The sequence below is a fragment of the Cetorhinus maximus genome, chromosome 2, assembly GCF_964194155.1.
Source record: "Cetorhinus maximus chromosome 2, sCetMax3.hap1.1, whole genome shotgun sequence".
In the NCBI taxonomy this organism is placed as follows: domain Eukaryota; kingdom Metazoa; phylum Chordata; class Chondrichthyes; order Lamniformes; family Cetorhinidae; genus Cetorhinus; species Cetorhinus maximus.
The window spans coordinates 45,868,410-45,887,776 of record NC_135880.1 but is presented as its reverse complement, the minus strand read 5'-3'; the positions used below and the strand labels follow the sequence as shown (position 1 = coordinate 45,887,776).

The 19,367-nt window shown below is 40.5% G+C and overlaps 2 protein-coding genes across 2 annotated transcripts in view; one reads left to right on the top strand and one right to left on the bottom strand.

The window, feature by feature from the left end:
• Nucleotides 1-352: 352 nt before the first annotated feature.
• On the bottom strand, nucleotides 353-14,494 carry ak6 (adenylate kinase 6). The gene is made up of 5 exons (XM_078564326.1): nucleotides 14,254-14,494; nucleotides 8,666-8,758; nucleotides 7,732-7,790; nucleotides 3,148-3,293; nucleotides 353-859 (listed from the first exon to the last, which is right to left on the bottom strand). Exons 1-5 carry the CDS (start codon nucleotides 14,282-14,284, stop codon nucleotides 670-672), a joined length of 519 nt encoding a protein of 172 aa, XP_078420452.1. The 5' UTR covers nucleotides 14,285-14,494; the 3' UTR covers nucleotides 353-669.
• rad17 (RAD17 checkpoint clamp loader component) overlaps nucleotides 14,477-19,367 on the top strand; it is a 66,518-nt gene continuing 61,627 nt past the window's right edge. The window contains exon 1 of the mRNA XM_078564310.1: nucleotides 14,477-14,611. The gene's annotated coding sequence lies outside the window, so the exon portion shown is untranslated. The remainder of the gene's footprint in view (nucleotides 14,612-19,367) is intronic.

The window sequence follows — 19,367 nt, the reverse complement described above, 5'->3', positions numbered from 1 at the left end:
AGATAATATTACCACCGTCAACACCCCTTTGTCCTTTTGTTTATGACATCTTTGGCAATCCCTTCTTTGCCTCCACCTATCACTGGCCCCCTACCCAGCTCTACCTGTCCCACCCCCCTCTACCAGCTTATATTTCACCTCATTTCTCTATTTCCTTAGTTCTGATGAAGGGTCATACGGACTCGAAACGTCAACTGTATTCCTCTCCGCAGATGCTGTCAGACCTGCTGAGTTTTTCCAGATATTTTCGTTTTGGATTTCCAGCATCCGCAGTGTTTTGCTTTTCTCTTTTCAGCAGTTTTATTTACCCATTTTTATTTGTTTTTAAAAAGTCTTACATACTCAAACTATGTAATTTGTTTAGAATAGGCACTATAATTCGATTTATAAATGAAAAAAACAATCTTTTTCACATCTTTCACCATCTTCATACATCTTAATGCAAGAGCAAAATATTTACAACTGAATTTTGTTCATAAATATTTGGCAAACAATTAAATCTTTATATAGCCTACATGTTCTTTGTTATTCACTGCTTAAAATACCAGCAATTTCTCACAATATATTATTAAGTCAGCTGAATGAAAATCAGCTATCTCCTCAGATTACAATTGGCAATTGCACATCAGTCTGTCGTCTTAGCACAAGCCCATCCATAACTGCCAGCATTTAATTGTTATCTTTCATCCACTGTTCAACCCACTGTACAATCTGTTCCAAATTGCTTTCCAAATCCTCAGGCGTGTTGCTGGGTAACTGATGCACAATCTCCTCTCGATACGACTCCATTGCCTCTTCATATATAGTCTGAAAAATCTCACACTGTATGTTGTCCTGAAGTTTCTTTCCACTGTAACTCCTGAATAAAGATAAAAATAAAATGTCAATTGTCATTTCATGAAATAACTTTTCTTGATCACTGAAAGCAGATTTTTTTATGTTAACATGTTACAGCAACATGAGGGAAATGAGAGAAAAACTGACACATTTGAACAGAATTGTAGAATGGTGCACATATTTTGTTTCAGCAATGGTAAATAAAAGGACAGTTCACATCAAAATCCATAATAGGTTATGTGTCGCGTCAAAAATACAACAGTAAAGTTGATCTTGCATGGGTAAAGATGAGACCAAAAGTTCTGGAGCATATGTTAGAATTTTATCAATAGACTGGGGAAGAGAAGGGCAAGTAGGTAAGTTCAATTTTTAACTTGCAGTCATTCAAACCTGGCAACTTTGTATGCAATTTACATTTGTTCTTGACTGGGTCAGAGGGAAAGTGAGATCAGTAGAAATATTCATCCACTGTACTAGGTGAATTCGAGTTGGCTAAGGTGGAATAACATGAACACCGATTGTGAAGATATAGAAGCTTTGACAATCCTGCCTTCCAAGCTGAATAAGTATAATAGTTTGCCCAGTAGTATGGAAGTAAAGCCACTGTATCCAACCTGTTCAGATTATTAAGGTCCCAGATTTGATCTCTAGTTTGTGCTCAATTAACAAATTTCAGATAGAGCAGCAGAAGTGCTACAATTGACATCAATGCTCCTGAGATAGAAAAGGGAGACAACAGCAGCAGCATTTATATAGCACCTTTAACACAGTAAAACATCCCAAGGCACTTTAAAGGAGCTTTATCAAACAAAATTTGACAGTCATAAAAGGAGATATTAGGATTGATGATCTAAAGCTTGGACAAAGAACTGGGTTTTAAGAAGCATCTTAAAGGAAGAAAAAGAGGAAGAGAGTAAGAGAGGTAAATGGAAGGAATTCCATCGTTTAGGGCCTTGGCAGTTGAAAGCATGGCTGCCAAAAGTGCAATGATTAAAATTGGGGATGCTCAAAAGGGCGGAATTGGAGGAGCGCAGATATCTGAGGGTTGTGGGGCTAGATGAGACTAAAGAGATAGGGAAGAATGAGGCCAATGGAGGGATTTGAAAACAAGGATGAGAGTTTTAAAATTGAAGAGTTACTTAAATAGGAGCCAATGTTGATCAGTGAGAATAGGGTGATGGGTCAACAAGTTTTGGTGCAAGTTAGGGCACCGGCAGAGCTTTGGATAATCTCAAGTTTATGGAGGGTAGAATGTGGGAGCCAACCAGTAATACACTAAAATTGTCATGTCTAGAGTTGACAAAGATAGGGATGAAGGTTTTAGCAGCAGATAACCTGAGATAGGGCCTGGGTCTGGCGATGTTATGGAGGTGGAAATCAACAGTCCTGGTGATGAATGAGGTTGGAAAATCATCTTAGGGTCAAATATGACAGCAAGGTCGCCAGGGAGAGGAATGGAACCAGTGGCTAGGGAACAGAGTTTGTGGCAGGGTGCAAAGACAAAGGCTTCAGTCTTCCCAATATTTAATTGGAGAAATTTCTGTCCATCCAGAACTGGACATCAAGCAGTCAAGCATTTTAGAGGCTGTAGAGGGGTCAACAGATGTAGCACTGAGGTAGAGCTAGGTGTTTTCAGCATACGTGTGGAAACTAAATGCTCTGTTTTTGGATGATACTTCAGCGAGAAAACATATAGATGAGAAATAGGAGGTCGACAAGGATAGATCAAGGACACCAGATGGAATGGTGTGGGAGAAGGAAGAGAAGCCATTACAAGTAGCTCTCTGACTACAATTAATGGAACCAGGTGAGAGCAATCCCACCCAGATGGACAAAAGCGGAGAGGTGTTGGAGGAGGATGCTGCTGTCAACTGTGTCAAATGGGGCAGACCAGTTGAAAAGGATGGGGCCGGTGGGGGGGGGGGGGGTTCCTTCTCTTCACTGCTATCCAGCAGCACCTTCCACTAACACGCTCATGTTAAAACTGGGTTAAAAACAAGATTGGGCTCAACTGAACTTACCATCAAGTTCAAATAGCCTGCTGACATGCAGAGCAAAAGTTCAAAAGTTCACAGCCAGCACTCGAGCAAGGTACAGGAAGGTCAATGGAACAACATTACTTACCATTATCCTCACTTAATCAATCCCTGCCCCCTCACCAAAATTTAATTGCTGAGTCAGTGGGATGGTTTTTTTGGGATGGGTTTGGGGGAAATGGACTTAATGTAAACAGGACAAATGTGCACCAAGAATATTTTGGGTATAGTGAATTTAGATGAACAGAAACATCAAGACAAATACTTTTAGTACCTGTTTTCCAATCGGTCATACAGAATTGAATTATCTGTGCGAAGAACAAACACAATATGGAACCAGCGCTCTGGAAAGAAGTCACAGCCATGGTAATCCACAATTATCCCACCTTCACTCATCTTATCATCAAGTTCATCAACCACCTGCAAACAGATAATTCTATTAGGAGATAAATTTATGTGAACATGCCATAATAGATATCAAACACACACACATGTGCAAAGATATGATACACATATAACTTTGGCTCAAAATTAAAACAGTAGGAATGAACTGCTGACATGCCTATGCGCTGTCAAACATTTCTGTTCTCGTAAAACTCAGCTCGTAACATTCTTCACAAAAAAGAAATCCTTCGATAAATTAATGGATAAATTTTTCACTCTGAGCCATGCAGAAAAGGATTGTCCCAGGCTCATTCCACCTCTGCACTGAGTTCAGAGCAGTGATGTAATGCTACAATTGGTCTCATTACCTTCATGATTGCTGGGTGGGTGGAACCAGCCAAATTTTTGTCCATAATCACCATCCAGTGACTTGTGTTATAAAGTGTGCAAGTTTGGATATTAAGCGAAGTCACTAATGAGCTTTGCTTTAATGCCCTCAGGCTGATACAGCCTTCCAATCTAGTACACAGATGAAAAATGGCTACTTGGATGATGCGTTGAAGGGCTATTGGAGCCTGCAGAGCCTTAGGGTGACAAGAAGCAGAGCCAACAAGAGAGAAAAAAAGAAACCACACTGGGTGCACATTGTATTAATGGGTTACTGAGAGTATTTGACTTATAGATCCCTCCTGAAAAATGACGCATAAAAATCCGGCCGCATTAGGCTCACATAGACTGCAAAACAAGAACAAAGTCAAGATATCCTTATTCTTGTGAAAGATTCAAACTTTAAAAGCTGAACCTCATCAGCTAAAAACATAACAGCAGTATATAACGGTGCATCCATGAAGTTGAGAGCTACGTGGATGGCACGTTTGTAGATGTGGTGACTCCACAGCTTAAGAGTATGCAGGGAGAGAGAGAATGGGTGATCACCCAGACAGTCAAAAAGAAACAGGTATGCTGTCCAGGAGTCCCCTGAGTGCATCCCACTTTCCAATCAGTATTGAGTTCTGAATACTGATGAGAATGATGATTAATTTTTAAAAATTTGTTCATGGGATGTGGGTGTCGCTGGCTCAGCCAACACTTATTGCCCATCCCCAATTGTCCTTGAATAGAGGGCATTTTTAGAGTCAACCACATTGTTGTGGGTCTGGAGTCGCATGTAGGCCAGACCAGGTAAGGATGTCAGATTTCCTTCCCTAATGGACATTAGTGAACTAGATGGGTTTTTATGACAATTGGCAATGGTTTCACAGTCATCATTAGGCTTTTTAATTCCAGATTTTTATTGGATTCAAATTCCACCATCTGCCGTGGTCAGCGCATTACCCCTGGGTTTCCAGATTACCGGTCCAGTGACAATACCACGATGTCATCGCCTCCCCCCATGTGGGGAATGCAGGCAGAGCCAAGTCCATGGCACCACAGGTGGCTCAGCTTTACAGGGGGGACGACAAAGAAGACCAGGACAGCAATAGTGATAGGAGATTCGATAGGGGAATAAATAGATGTTTCTGCACCTGAGGACCCGAATCCAGGATGGTATGTATTGCCTCCCTGGTGACAGGTTCAAGGATGTTCCTTAGTGCTGCTAAGCGGTAGGGTGAACAGCCAGCAGTCGTGGTCCACATTAGTATGAATGACGTAGGCAGAAAGATGGATGTGGTCCTGCTATCAGAATTTAGGGAGCTATGTAGGAAAATTAGCAAGCAGAACCTCAAAAGTAGTAATATCTGGATCACTCGCAATGCCATGAGCTAGTATAGGAGGATAAAGCAGATGAATGCATGGCTGGAAAGATGGTGCAGAAGGGAGAGCTTTAGATTCTTGGGAAATTTGAGATTGGCTCTTGAGTAGATGGGACCTGCACAAGCCATAACAGAGCCAGGGCTGAGTTCCTTGTGGGGTGCTTTGCTAATGTTTTTGAGGAGGGTTTAAAACATGGCAAGGGTGTGGGGACCAGGAGATAATATCAGAGTGGAATACCAAGCTTCACAAAATACTGGGAGAGACAGACAGCGCTAGAATACGTAATAGTAATGTATTAGGTGAGGTCAGAGTAAGGGAGAAAGTAATAAAGTCTAAATCAGGGCTAATGTGCATGTATGAGAATGCATGGAGTGTGGTAAATAAGATTAATGAGTTGCAGGCGCATATTGCCATGTGAAAATGTGATGTTTCGTCAATAGCAGAGAACTGGCTCAAAGAAGGATAGGCCTGGGTGTTAAATATTCCTGGATACAAGGTGTTTAGGAAAGATAGGAAAGGAAGGAAAAGGGGGAGGGGTGGCAGTATTGATTAAGGAGAACAAGGCTGTACTGGAGAAAGGGGATGTCCCAGAGGGGTCAAGGACAGAATCCATTTGGCTGGAGCTAAGGAATAAAAAATGAGCAATTACATTGTTCGGTGTAGTCTATAGGCTACCGACAAGTGTGAAGGATGTAGAGGAACAAATTTGCAAGAAAATTGCAGGGTCGTGCAAAAATTATACAGTAGTTAGAATGGGGGACTTTAATTATCTGAATATAGGCTGGAATAGTAGTAGTGTAAAAGGAAAAGTGGGGAAAGAATTCCAAGTATGGGTTCAGGAAAATTTTCTACAGCAATATGTTTCCAGTCCAAGAAAGGAGGCACTGCTAGACCTGGTTCTTGAAATGATGTGAGCCAAGTAGACAAGGTGTCAATCGGAAACCATTTAGGAAGCAGTAATCATGGTATCTTAAGGTTTACACTGACTATGAAAAAGGACAAAGAATATTTCAGAGTAAGAATAATTAACTGGGGGAATGCCAACTTCAATGGGTAAGAACAGAGCTGGACCGAATAAATTGGAATCAAAGGCTGGCAAGAAAAATGGTAGCTGAACATTGGGCTATCTTCAAAGAAGTGATAATTCAGGCACAATCAATATATATTCCCTCGAAAGGGAAAGGTAGGGAAAACAAATCCAGAGCTCCCTGGAAGACAAAAGGGATGGAAATTAAGTAAAAGAAGAAAAACTGAGCTTATGACACTAGGTAGAAAATACAATTGAGAACCAGGCTGAATACAGAAGGTTCAGAGGGGAGGTGAAAAAACAAAAAAGAGAAGCAATAAGGGAGTACGAAAGAGACTGACAGCTAACATAAAAGGAATCCCGAAGTCTTCTATAGGCATATCGTAAAAAGATGGTAAAAGGAGGAGTAGAGCCCATTAGGGACAAGAAGGGGATTTACACATGTAGGCAGGGGCCATAGTTGAGGTATTAAAATAATACATTGCATCTGTCTTTACCACGGAAGAAGATGCTACCCAGGTCATGGTGAAAGAGGACGTAATTCAGACACTAGAAGGGTTGAAAATTGATAAGATAAGGGGATTTGAAAGGCGATCTGTACTTCAAGTTGATAAGGCATCGGGACTGGATGAGATGGTTCCAAGCATACTGATGGGAGTGAAAGAGGAAATTGCAGAGGCACTGGCTATAATTGTTCAGTTTTCTTTAGATTCAGGGGTGGTGCCAGAGGACTGGAGAATTGCAAATGTTATACCCTTGTTCAAAAAAGGATGTAAAGATAAGCCCAGTAATTACAGGCCACTCAGTTTAACTTCAGTGGTGGGGAACTTCTAGAATCAATAACTTGGGACAAAATTAATATTCACGTGGACAAATGCAGGTTAATTAAGGAAAGCCAGCATGGATTTCTTAAGGGAAAATCGTGTTTAACTTGCTGGAGCTTTTTGAAGAGGCAACAGCTTGGATGAAATGGTGTTGATGTGGTGTACATAGGCTTGCAAAAGGCATTTGATACAGTGCCACACAACAGACTTATGAACAAAGTTATAGCTCATGGAATAAAAGGGACAGGAGCAACATGGACATGAAATTGGCTGAGTGACAGGAAACAAAGAGTAGTGGTCGTGGGCACAGTTTCAAAATTTGAGCCTGCTCCACCATTCAATAAGATCATGGCCTTTTAATATCTTGAAAGCTTCAATCAAGTCATCCCATAACTGTCTAAATTCCAGGGAATACATCCCTAGTTTGTGTAATCTCTCTCCCTTGGAATCCAGGTATCATTTTACTAAATCTATGCTGTACTCCCTCTGAGGCCAGTATGTCCTTCCCATGGTGTGGTGCTCAGAACTGAAGATAGTACCACAGGTGAGAGAGGTAGCATTAAATACGTTAAATGTTAGTCCATGAACAGCTGAAAAATTATTGTTTAGGGATTGTGAAGTTCATTTCTCCACACTCGAAGTGTGTACAGTGAAGATAAAATGATTGGAAATTTGTCCAACTGTCTTGTTTCCATGACTCTGAGCAGTTTGATCAGAATGCAAAACCTCAAGGAGAGACTATAAAGTTTGCAGTAAGCATTAAACTAATTAATTGTTAAACAAAAAACAAACATGAAAAAAAATTAGTTTGCTCAAAAATGTACAATTCATTTTGTATTACAGCATGGTTTTGTATTGCAAAACTCACCCTGTCTTCATCCAGAATGGGACATGAGTATTCCTCATCATAGCCTTCATACAGATTACCTTTACAAGAACATTAGAAATACAACACAGTTTACATACCCTTTGTGACCAACATAACCAATTCTGAGAGAAAGCGATGCATAAATTAATTACACCAAGACACATCTTGCAATGATAGAGCAAGCAAAACACACAACTGCAGCAGTACATAAACAATGTAAAATCATGGAAGAATGGGCAGTGATTATTACTTTTTATTGCTTTGCTATCTAAATGCAAAATGTCTATCCATTTATTTGAACATAACGTACTTGGATAAGCCTTGGTTAAAGAAATCAAATCGGGTAAACTGAGAGAGAAGCGTGAGAATCACTACCAAAATAGGGACAGCTATCTGCAGTATTTTTCAAGGTAAATATTTTTCATCACCTTGCACTTTCACTAACATTCAGCATCCTGGAATTGCAGATTTAGACCTCTTCAAAAGTAAAAGATCTTGTCCTGACTCCTAAGTGTTTTGAAAATGTACAGATGCATTACTTTTAGCAATACAAAGACCAAAAACAATACGTCTGGCTGCTGAAAGTCTTTTCTGCAACTTATGAAAATTCAGTACTGGATTAACAGCTTGCTTAAACTCAAGAAGCTAAATCAATTTATGATAAAGAATCTTCCATGCCACCAGTTCCATCTGTGGAAAATTAGTCAAGAAATTAAAAGGTCTATATTTTTGAGTAGTAATAACAATCCAAGGCTCTCAAGAATTACCAATCTTTTTGAGAAAGAAATGGATTTTTAGAATTGCCTGCTGTCATGTTTTTAATAGCCGAGTTAAATTGGGTTAGAAACTGATTAGGTTAGATTATAACTCATTCTGTTCCAGCAATTACCAGGTTAACAGTTTTAAATTCATTTTTTTTTCAATTCATGTTTACCTTCTTTTGCCAGTTCTCCCACATTAATGTATGTCAATCCAGTTCTTCCAGCTAACTCTTTCCCAAGGGTAGTCTTCCCAACACCTGGAGTACCTGTCAGAAAAGTAAGTGTAAACAATATTGTGACCTATTATTAAAACAGCAACATGGAGGCTCAGCAATAGTAAACATAATCTAGGTTAACCCTTAAAAAAGGCAACTCAATATTTGTACAGCTAACTGTATGGTGTTCACAATCTGCTAAGCAAAACGATAGGCTACAAAAACAAAGTTATTGAAGATAGATATTTGCACTTATTTTATTTACATTTCATAACCCTCCATGTTTTATGTTCTTGTCCTCAATCCTTACTTACTCTGTCCCATGCCAGTCCTTCACCCCCATTATGCTCCCTCAAATCCAACAGGTGCAGACTTCAGTGTTATCTGATGCACGAACTGAATTATCTATTCAACAACAGATCAGGCAGGACCACATCAAGTGCTATCAGACCTCAAACTTATCTGCCTAAATTGGCCACTACCTCAGGATCACCCTGGAGAGCAAAAATAATCATCAGCTTTTCTCCATTAGTTACCATTTCCTTAAACTCATTTCCCCATCACAAATAATATGTGCTAGGAACTCCTGAATTACTTTGCCCACTTGTTCAGCTGTCTATGTTGCTTTCCCTCCATTCACTTGTCCATCAAGTCAAACCTCCCTTCTCTCTACCTTAGCCTCCAACCAATGCCTTTGTCAACTTTTTAATCCAATGTCCTCTCATGCCCTCTCCAGTCTCAGCTTGCACATGAGACAAACCTTCTGCTCCCTTAATGCCATTCCCAAAAAACTGCTGACCACCCAAATTCCCTTACTGATCAGACCACTGGTTGACATTGTTAATTATGGTTCCCTCTCCTCATGTACGGTTCCTCTTTTCAAAACTGCTTCTGAAAAAAAAACTCCACCCTCAGTTACTCTGTCCTTGCAAATTACTTCTCCATCTCCAACTTAATTTTCCTGTCCAAAGTCCATGAAGGTGTTGCCATCTCTGAAATCCATTCCCATCTTTCTCACAACTTAATGTTAGCATTTCTCCAATCACATTTCTACTCCACCACAGCCTTAATCAAAAGCATGAATGCCACCTTCTGTGACTTTGACCATGGCGCACTATCCCTTCTCGTCCTTCTTGATCTGCCTGCAGCTATTGACGCTGTTGACCAAACCATTCTTTGACGTTTCTCCTCCATAAGGCTACTCTCACATGGTTCCACTCTTAACTATCAGATTGTAACCACAGAATGGCCAATGGTTTCTCCTTCAACCCCATTACCAGTGACGTTCAATGATTCATCCTTTTGCCCCTTCTCTTTCTCATCTACATACTGTTCCTAATGATAGCAAAATGGTGTCATCATCAGCTTTTCTCCATTAGTTACCATTTCCTTAAACTCCTTTCCCCTTGACAAATAATATGCTAGGAACTCCTGAATTACTTTCCCCACTTGTTCAGCTGTCTATGTTGCTTTCCTTCCATTCACTTGTCCATTAAGTCAAACCTCCCTTCTCTCTACCATACATTTGCAAACAATGCCCAGCTCGAATTCTCCATTGTTTCTGACACATTCAATTGCCTATGTTCTCAGACTGTTTGTCCAACAATCCAGTCCAAAGCCATTATCTTTCACTGACACTACAAGCTCAGCAGCCAGGGAGAGGGATGGAATCAGTGGCATGGGTACAGCCTCAGACTAAACAAGTTTTCTTGCAATTCAAAGTCCCACTCGACTGTAAGCTGATCTTCCGATGCCGAATCTTTTATATCATTTCCATAGCATTGTCTGCCTCCACCTTAGCCCATCTGCTGGTGAACCTGTGTTCTGCTAATAGTCATCCCTCAATCAACATTAGTTTTTAAAAATCCAGGCCATTTTCACCATCCAACTTGATTTCCTAGCCAGCTTCCCATCCTCCACCATAGATAAAATTCAATCTAATTCAGAATACTGCCATCCTTTTCTATTCTTTTGTTTTTTTTTATAATCACACTTCCGTGAGGTGCCTTGGAATGTTGTCCTAAAAAAGTCTTGCATTTACAAAGCACCTTTCACAACCACCAGTACTTAACAGCCAATGAAATACTTTTTAAAATTAAGTCACTGCAGCAAATTTGTGCACAGCAAGCTCCCACAAATGATAATCATCAAATAAGGTTTTTCAAGTTGATTGAGAGATAAATATTGGCAGGATACTGGGATAATGCTCCTGTTCTTCTTTGAAATAGTACCATAGGATCTTTTATGTTCATATTTTTAAAAATTAATTCATGGGATGTGGGTGCCACTGGCTGGACCAGCATTTATTGCCCATCCCTAGTTGTTCTTGAGAAGGTGGTGGTGAGCTGCCGTCTTGAACTGCTGCAGTCCACATGGTGTAGATACACCCACAGTGCTGTTAGGGAGGGAGTTCCAGGATTTTGACTCAATGACACTGAAGGAACGGTGATATATTTCCAAGTCAGGATGGTGAGTGACTTGGAGGGGAATTTCCAGGTAGTGGTGTTCCCATGTGCCTGCTGCCCTTTTTCTTTTAAGTGGTAGCTGTCGTGGGTTTGGGAGGTGCTGTTGAAGGAACCTTGGCGAGTTCCTGCAGTGCATCTTGTAGATGGTACACACTACTGCTGCTGTGCATCAGTGGTGGAGGGAATGAATATTTGTGGATGGGATGCCAATCAAGCAAGCTGCCTTGTCCTGGATGGCGTTGAGCTTCTTGAGTGTTGGAGCTGCATTCATCCAGTTAAGAGGAAAGTATTCCATCACATTCCTGACTTGTGCCTTGTAGATGGTGGACAGGTTTTGGGGAGTCAGGAGGTGAGTTATTTGCCACAGGGTTCCTATCCTCTGACCTGCTCTTGTAACCTAGCCACAATATTTATATGGCTCATCCAGTTTGGTTTCTGGTAATCCCCAGGATGTTGATATGGGGTATTCAGCGGGGTAATGCCATTGAATGTCATGGGGCAATGGTTAGTTTCTCTCTTGTTGGAGATGGTCATTGCCTGGCACTTGTGTGGCACGAACCTGAGACAGCAAATGCAGCCTCAGTTCAAGACCTCTTCTGAAAGACAGCCCCCCCCCAATAATGCCGCACTCCTTCAGTACTGCATTGGAGTGTCAGCCTTGTTTTTTTGTGCTCAAGTCCTGGACTGGGACTTAAATCCATAACCTTCTGACTTAGAGGCAAGAATCCTACCACTGAGCCACAACTGACACCTGAAAATATTTCCATTAAAAGTACTCTAAAATTTCAATTTGTTGTCTTTCATAACGTGTGCGCAAAGATAAAGTACACACAGACTCAAATGAAAAGACAAACAAATGTCTTCAAAAAGTGTCCATGAATGACAATACATCAATGACATCAAATTAGGAGGAACAGTTAAGACTGAGGACTGCAGTATGATGACAAGACAACAATAATAAAGTTGAAGGACAGCATGTAATTCCCAAATTAATTTCAACATAGATAAGTGTGAGCTATTATATTTTGGTAAGAAAAATAAGGAAGTCAAATATTACTTGGAAACTTAGAATTTAAATAGGATAGTAGAGCAAAAGCATCTGGGAGTACAAATACACAAATCCTGAAAAGCAGTAATGCAGGTCAATAAGGTCACAGCAAAAACAAGCCAAACATTAGGGTTTATTTCTAGAGGGATAGAACTTAAAAGTAGAGATGTTTTGATAAACTTGTCTTGAACTTGACTATGGACCACGTTTGGAGTACTATGTACAGTTCTGGTCAACATATTATAAACAGGATAGAGAGATACTGGAAAGGGTGCTAAATTATTTATAAGTTTGGTACAAAACTTCTAGGTTATACATCATAAGGAAAGGATCAACTCTCCAGGTCTCTTTCTTTTGGCTTGATTGGAGAAGGCTAAGTGGCTGACCCAATAGAGGTCTTTAAAATTATGAAAGGTTCTGTTAGAATAGACACAGAGCTTCCACTTGTGAAGAGCAAAACTAGAGGCCATCAATTGTAAGATAATAAACAAGGAATTAAATATGAAATTCAGAAGGCATTTCTTTACTCAGGGGGTGGTGAGAATGTAGAACTCAGCACCATGGGAGTACTTAAGGCATATAGCATAGGTGCATTTATGGGGAAGCTGGATAAGCATATCAGGAAAAAGGGAGTCGAGCATGACACTGCTAGAGTTAGATGAGAAATGACAGCAGAACATAAACACCAGCATGGATAAAAGCAAAGAACTGCAGATGCTGGAAATCCAAAACAAAAACAGAAACAGAAATACCTGGAAAAACTCGGGTCTGGCAGCATCGGCGGAGAAGAGCACAGTTGACTTTTCGAGTCCTCATGACGCTTCAACAGAACTAAGTATAAATAGGAAAGGGGTGAAATATTTCTTATATTTCACCCCTTTCCTATTTTTACTTAGTTCTGTTGAAGGGTCATGAGGACTCGAAACGTCAACTGTGCTCTTCTCCACCGATGCTGCTAGACCTGTTAAGTTTTTCCAGGTATTTCTGTTTCTGTTTTGGAACACCAGCATGGAACCAGCTGAACTGAATGGCATGTTTCTCTGGTATACTCTGTGCATTTATATGTAGTCAGTCATGTTATGTGTTACATATGAATAAATCACCCTGTGTTCAATGAGCTATATGGGTTGCCAATACACCCCAATCTACAATTCTCATCCTGTCTTCAGATTCCTACGGCTTTACTCCTTCCCATCTCAGTAACCTTTACCAGCCTTAAAACCCTCCAAGAACTTTGCATTCCTCCAAAGTCTAGGCTATAAACTCCAGAAATCACTCCTGCTCGATTGGCACCACAACCACAAACATTCAATCCCCCAACCACCGACACACAGTAGCAGCAGTGTGTACCATCTACAAGATGCACTGCAGGAATTCACCAAGGCTCCTTAGACTGCAACTTCGAAACCCACGACAACTACCATCTAGAAGGGCGAGGGCAGCAGATAGATGGAAACACCATCACCTGGAAGTTCCCCTCCAAGCCACTCACCGTCCTGACTTGGGAAATATATCACCATTCCTTCACTGTCGCTGGGTCAAAATCCTGGAATTCCCTTCCTAACAGCACTATGGGTGTACCTACACCACATGGGCTGCAGCGGTTCAAGAAGGCAGCTCACCACCACCTTCTCAAGGGCTACTAGTGATGGGCAAAGCACACATCCCGTGAATGAATTAAAAAAAAACTTTTGCCTGATAATGCTCCTTTTAAATTGCCTTGGGACATTTTACTACGTTAAAAGCGCTATATAAATGCAAATAATTTTAGAAAGGTACCTACACACTGGTTCATTAGGAATGACTGACATTCGTTTTCAAAGTCTCTCTCATTTTAATAGTCTTAATTTTAGAGAAAAAAAACTCATCTCATTCACGTGGAAATTAAAAACCTAACCGAGCCACGACCGCGTAAAACAAAAAGTAGCAAAGAAAAACTGGCCAAGGTATGATAGAGAAAGAGAGCTCGTTGGTGGGGGTAACAGTCCCCACTCCAGCAAAGCTCAGCTCCCAGGCAGGGCTCGAGCTCCTACCTGTCAGCAAAACGTTCGGCCGCTTCTCCATCTTCCACCCGCGTGGCCACGGTCCTTCCGTTATCCGCGGCCTTCTCCATAGGTGTCATGGCTCGTCCTTTCCGTACCAGCCCAAACGATTAAAGAAATTAAATATCGACGATTTAATCCAGCCCGATTTGTGATTGATCCGAACGGAAAACATTGACTCATTAGCCCATCGCTCCAGCATTGAACAACTGCAGGCAACTCTGAAGACTGCTAAACTCGGCGCCGGAAGGGAGGGAGGTCCCCAGTGAGCTGTTAGTGTTTTTAAATCGGGCGGAGCTGAGGGAGACCCGGAGCAAGTTGGCGTTGAAAACACGCGCTTGATGGTCAGGTATGTATGTTCATTGGAGATTCTAGTTTTATAAACGTTGTTGTTCTTCGGTAATCTCTAAACGGCTTTGATCTTACCCCGGTGCTGGAACAACCTTTCGGGAAGTAGCCAGGTTCCTGCCGCATGTCTGGGGATAACATCCTGGGGATAACATCCTGGGGACATCCAGCTCAGCACTTCGCAGCTACTGCCTCGGTAAATTCGGATTTTTGAATGAACAGACATTCCTTTCACTGATGTAGCCATCGTGATGTAGGTAGAAACCAAGAATCTCCCCCAGTTCTCCACGCAGTTTGAAGTAGGCTGTTGATGTTGTGTTTGCCCTACACTTGTCAGTTTCCAATGCTGCGTTTTTTGCACCTTTGAAATATTCCTCACTCGTACCACTGTTTCTGTCCTTGAGCTATTAAAATCCCAAAGCGTGTCTCAAGAATTGATTGCACGGAAGTTCTTTCTGTTGCCCTGTTTTTCACCTCTCACAAGCTGCCGTTAGTCCAGAATTCTACTGTCTAAGTCTTCTCCCGCGTCAAACTCCTCTTCCCCCCCCCCCACCCCCCCAAAACAATTTGAAGGCCCGTGAGCTCATTTTCAAAACACTCTAGTCTTCACCTGTTTTTCAGCTGTGTGTCCCGGCCTACACATCCTGATCGTCTGGACCTGGATTATTGCTTGTGCTGCACGATCTCGAATCAACAATCAAAATCTTTTTTTTGTCATTTCGGATGTGCTTGCTGTTTCGAGCTCTTCTCAAAACCACTTTGCCTGTTTCTCCCTTCCTTCACTTTCCTTCAAGCTTTGTTAAAACTTGCCTCTTTGATTGTTTTTGGTTCTCCATCTTAAATACATTTGAGTTCATGATTCATAGCATTGCCCCAACTGCTCCCCTAGTGTAAAAGCAAAGTGCTTCTGTATAGATGCATTTGTTTACATGTAGTGTTATATTCTTTGTGAAGAGCTAGGAACTAATTGCTATGTGAATATATATCCTGGGATGCCACACTTGCTGCTGCACTGCAGTCATGTGCCAAGTAACAATGTTTCAATCTATCAGCCACATGAAGAGCAACAACAAAGTTCCAGCATTTTGAGTCTAAGGTGTGTTTATTCCTAACTTATAGGAGCCAGAAGACATAACATAAAGTGTGTATATATACTACACATAAAATTCAGGGATGAGAAATTTCTACCTTTTGGTGGAATTCTGAGGTGCAGAGGGATCTAGGTGTCCTAGTGCATGAGTCACAAAACATTAGTATATGGGTACAGCATGTAATTAAGGCTAATGGAATGTTATCTTTTCTTATGAGAGGAATTGAACATAAGAGGATACTATGCTTCAGTTATACAGAGCATTGGTGAGACAGCACCTCGAATACTGTGCAGTTTTGGTCTCATTTAAGGAAGGATGTAAAAGCATCGGAGGTGGTTTCAGAGGAGATTTACTAGATTGTTATTTGGAATGAGCGGATTGTCATATGAGGAAATGTTGGACAGACTGGGCTTGTTTCCACAGGAGTTTAGAAGAGTGAGGGGTGACTTGAGTGAAGTATACACATGTCTGCCCTTGGCCTGCTGCATTGTTCCAGTGAAGCTCAACGCAAACTGGAGGAACAGCACCTCATCTTCCGACTAGGCACTTTGCAGCCTTCCGGACTGAATATTGAGTTCAACAATTTTAGATATGAACTCTCTCCTCCATCCCCACCCCCTTTCCGATCCCCCTTTTTTCCAATAATTTATATAGATTTTTCTTTTCCCACCTATTTCCATTATTTTTAAATGTATTTCCATCCATTGTTTTATCTCTGCCATTTAGCCTATTTCGATCCCTCCCCACCCCACCCCCACTAGGGCTATCTGTACTTTTATTATCACATTCCTTAGATAATATCACCAGCTTCAACACCTCTTTGTCCTTTTGTCTATGACATCTTTTGATTATCTCCATCTATCACTGGCCCTCTATCCAGATCTACCTGTCCCACCACCCCCTTAAAACAGCTTCTATTTTTCCTTAGTTCTGTTGAAGTCATACGGACTCGAGACGTCAACTGTGTTTGTCTCTGCAGATGCCGTCAGACCTGCTGAGTTTTTCCAGGTACTTTTGTTTTTGTTTTGGATTTCCAGCATCCGCAGTTTTTTGTTTTTATATAATATCCTGAACTGTCTCGACAAGATAGATGTGGAAAGGATGTTTCCTCTTGTGGGTGAATTCTGAACTAGGTAGCATTGTTTTAAAATTAGGAGTTGCCCTTTTCGGACAGAGCTGAGAAGAATTTTTTTCTTTCCAAGGGGTTGTGTGACTTTGAAACACTCTCCCTCAAGATGGTGGAGGTGAGATCATTGAATAGTTTTAAGGCAGAAGTAAATTGATTCCCTTGCCTAACAAGAATCTTAATGTTATTGGGGGTAGATGGAAATGTGGAATTTGAAACACTAACAAATCAGCCATGATCTTATTGAATGGTGATCAGGCTTGAGGGACTGAATGGCCTACTTCTCCTTTTTCACACATTCTTATGTTCGTAGGTTCTGACTTTCTGATTACGGAATCATGCCCTTTGAAATATTCTTCTGACCTCTGCCTCTCAATCTCCGTCGTACTTTGCTTCTAATGTATGTATTCCAGCACAGATTTACATTGTCAAGATGAAAGTCTCTGGCTTAGGACTTAAACATGCACCATTATCTTGCCTGCGTGGTGCGGTATCTCCCTTAGGGATGTGGTAACTACTGTTTACCCCACCAATTGAAACTAAGCTTGATGTTAACACTTTCAAGGAGTGAGCCTTCCTCAGTCTTGGTGTCTCCACCTTTTGTTTTTATTTTTAAAGACCCTCTTTGAAACCTACCTGTCCTAATATTTCTTGTTTTACATTGGTGTCAGTTTTTGTCTAAATGCCTCCATGAAGCACTTTTTTTCTACATTAAAGGCATAGCTGCAAGTTGTCCTTGAGTGGCATGATAGGTTTGAGTCACTTTATACTTAAGATCTGCTAAAAGGAAAAACCAAACCAGTCAGAGCAGTGTTTGTAAAATTTTGACAGATTTATGAATAAGATTTCAAGGTTGTGTTTAGGTGTCAATATTTACTTCATCCTGTATTATGTGTACTAACTGCATTAAATGCTGGAATGCTGAGGTCACTTTGGTGATTTTGTACAGATGCATTGGTCCGCAGTCTTGATGGTTATCAAAGATAAACAAAGGGAAAATTAAGGTTTCTACCCACTCAATCTAATAATTCCACCCATTTGAAGTGGCCTAGAAGCATTTGCATTCACCACAGATTATAAAAAGTGTTATAATTATTTGAGATTCCTGTCAAAGAAAATTTCAGACCTTCTTGTCTTTGGCCACCAATTTTCAGACCTTGTCTTTGGCCCTCATCTCTGAAAAGTGAGTGAGGGATGAATTAAATATTTGTGCATTGATATTCAGCAGCTTTGTTATTTGGGTGTGTGACATAGCTATAAAGAAACCAGGGAGTTGCATTCAAACAAATGAAACACATTTTCTTAAGTGTATGATGCATCAGAATAGATTACATTTCTGAACCTGTGTAGGACTTGCAGCAAATCAGTGAGAATTGGCAGGCACACATTGTATTGGTGGAGGGTAGATATCTATCAATCTTACTAAAATGTAAACCAAAAGGTTTTAATGCCACTTCAGGTATGGAATCATGAAGTGGTTGTCTGGGAGATGATGATGCTCCTTATGAGCTTCAAATGTCTTATGATCAGTTGCTGCAAATTTGAAACTGAACTTAATTTTCACATTTTATGGCATTCCTTGCATTCTGTCCTGCATGTCTTTTTGAACTTTGTTGCACTTCAGTCAAGCTCCAGCTTTCAACTTGCTAAAAAGTGGCCGCCTCAAAATGCTTGTCTTGATACCAGATGTGGTCCTCTCTCTATGGCTCTAAGCTGTTGATGGGTTTGAGCTGCCTGCAATTTGTTTGACATCTGTGTTTTGTAATATTCAAATTAAGGATTCTGTGATCTTCGGAGTAAAAACTGAATTCCATAAACAATTTACCTTGATGTTTTTGCATTCCTGAAATGAAATGTTTGAAAAATTCAAATTGTTAAAAAATAGGTAATTTTCAAAATATAAAAATACTGGTTTTAACTAATTTCAATTCAGTACTTTATATACAAATAATAAAATCTTGAATTATTCTCTGCCCAATTTATGGACGAAAGCAATTTGAGCTTTTTGATCATGGCTTGCAATTTTCTTTCTGCATCTTCTTAAATAAGATATCAGAGACCAAAATAGATCATTCTGTGGCACAGAAGGTAATCCCTTGCCTTTCTTACAGTACACTGGGAGTTGAGATATTGAGCAGAAAGTAGTTTTATTTCAGGCAATTGTTAATTTAAGGAAGGACAATATTGAGGAGTGATTGAAAGAACATGCTTTCTCCTTTGTCGTTCCTTTATTCCCTCTTGCTTGTAAATCATTCAGTACCTACAAATGGTCTGAGTCAAACCTTCAGTGGGGATAGAGCTACATTGGTACTTTTTTCCTCCAAAGAAACTTCTAAAGGAATAAAATTGAGGTGTTAGTCTTACCCTGGTCTATGTAAAATTCATTGCCTTCCAATTGATCTTCATGTTTTTAAGTTGCTTTCTCTTTGCTCCTTTCTGAAACTTAAGATCTGCTGTGATATAATTTAATGGGCAACAACCACCCTCTTCTAAATTAATGCCAAATGATCAGATCTTAATAAGGGAACATACAGTTATTG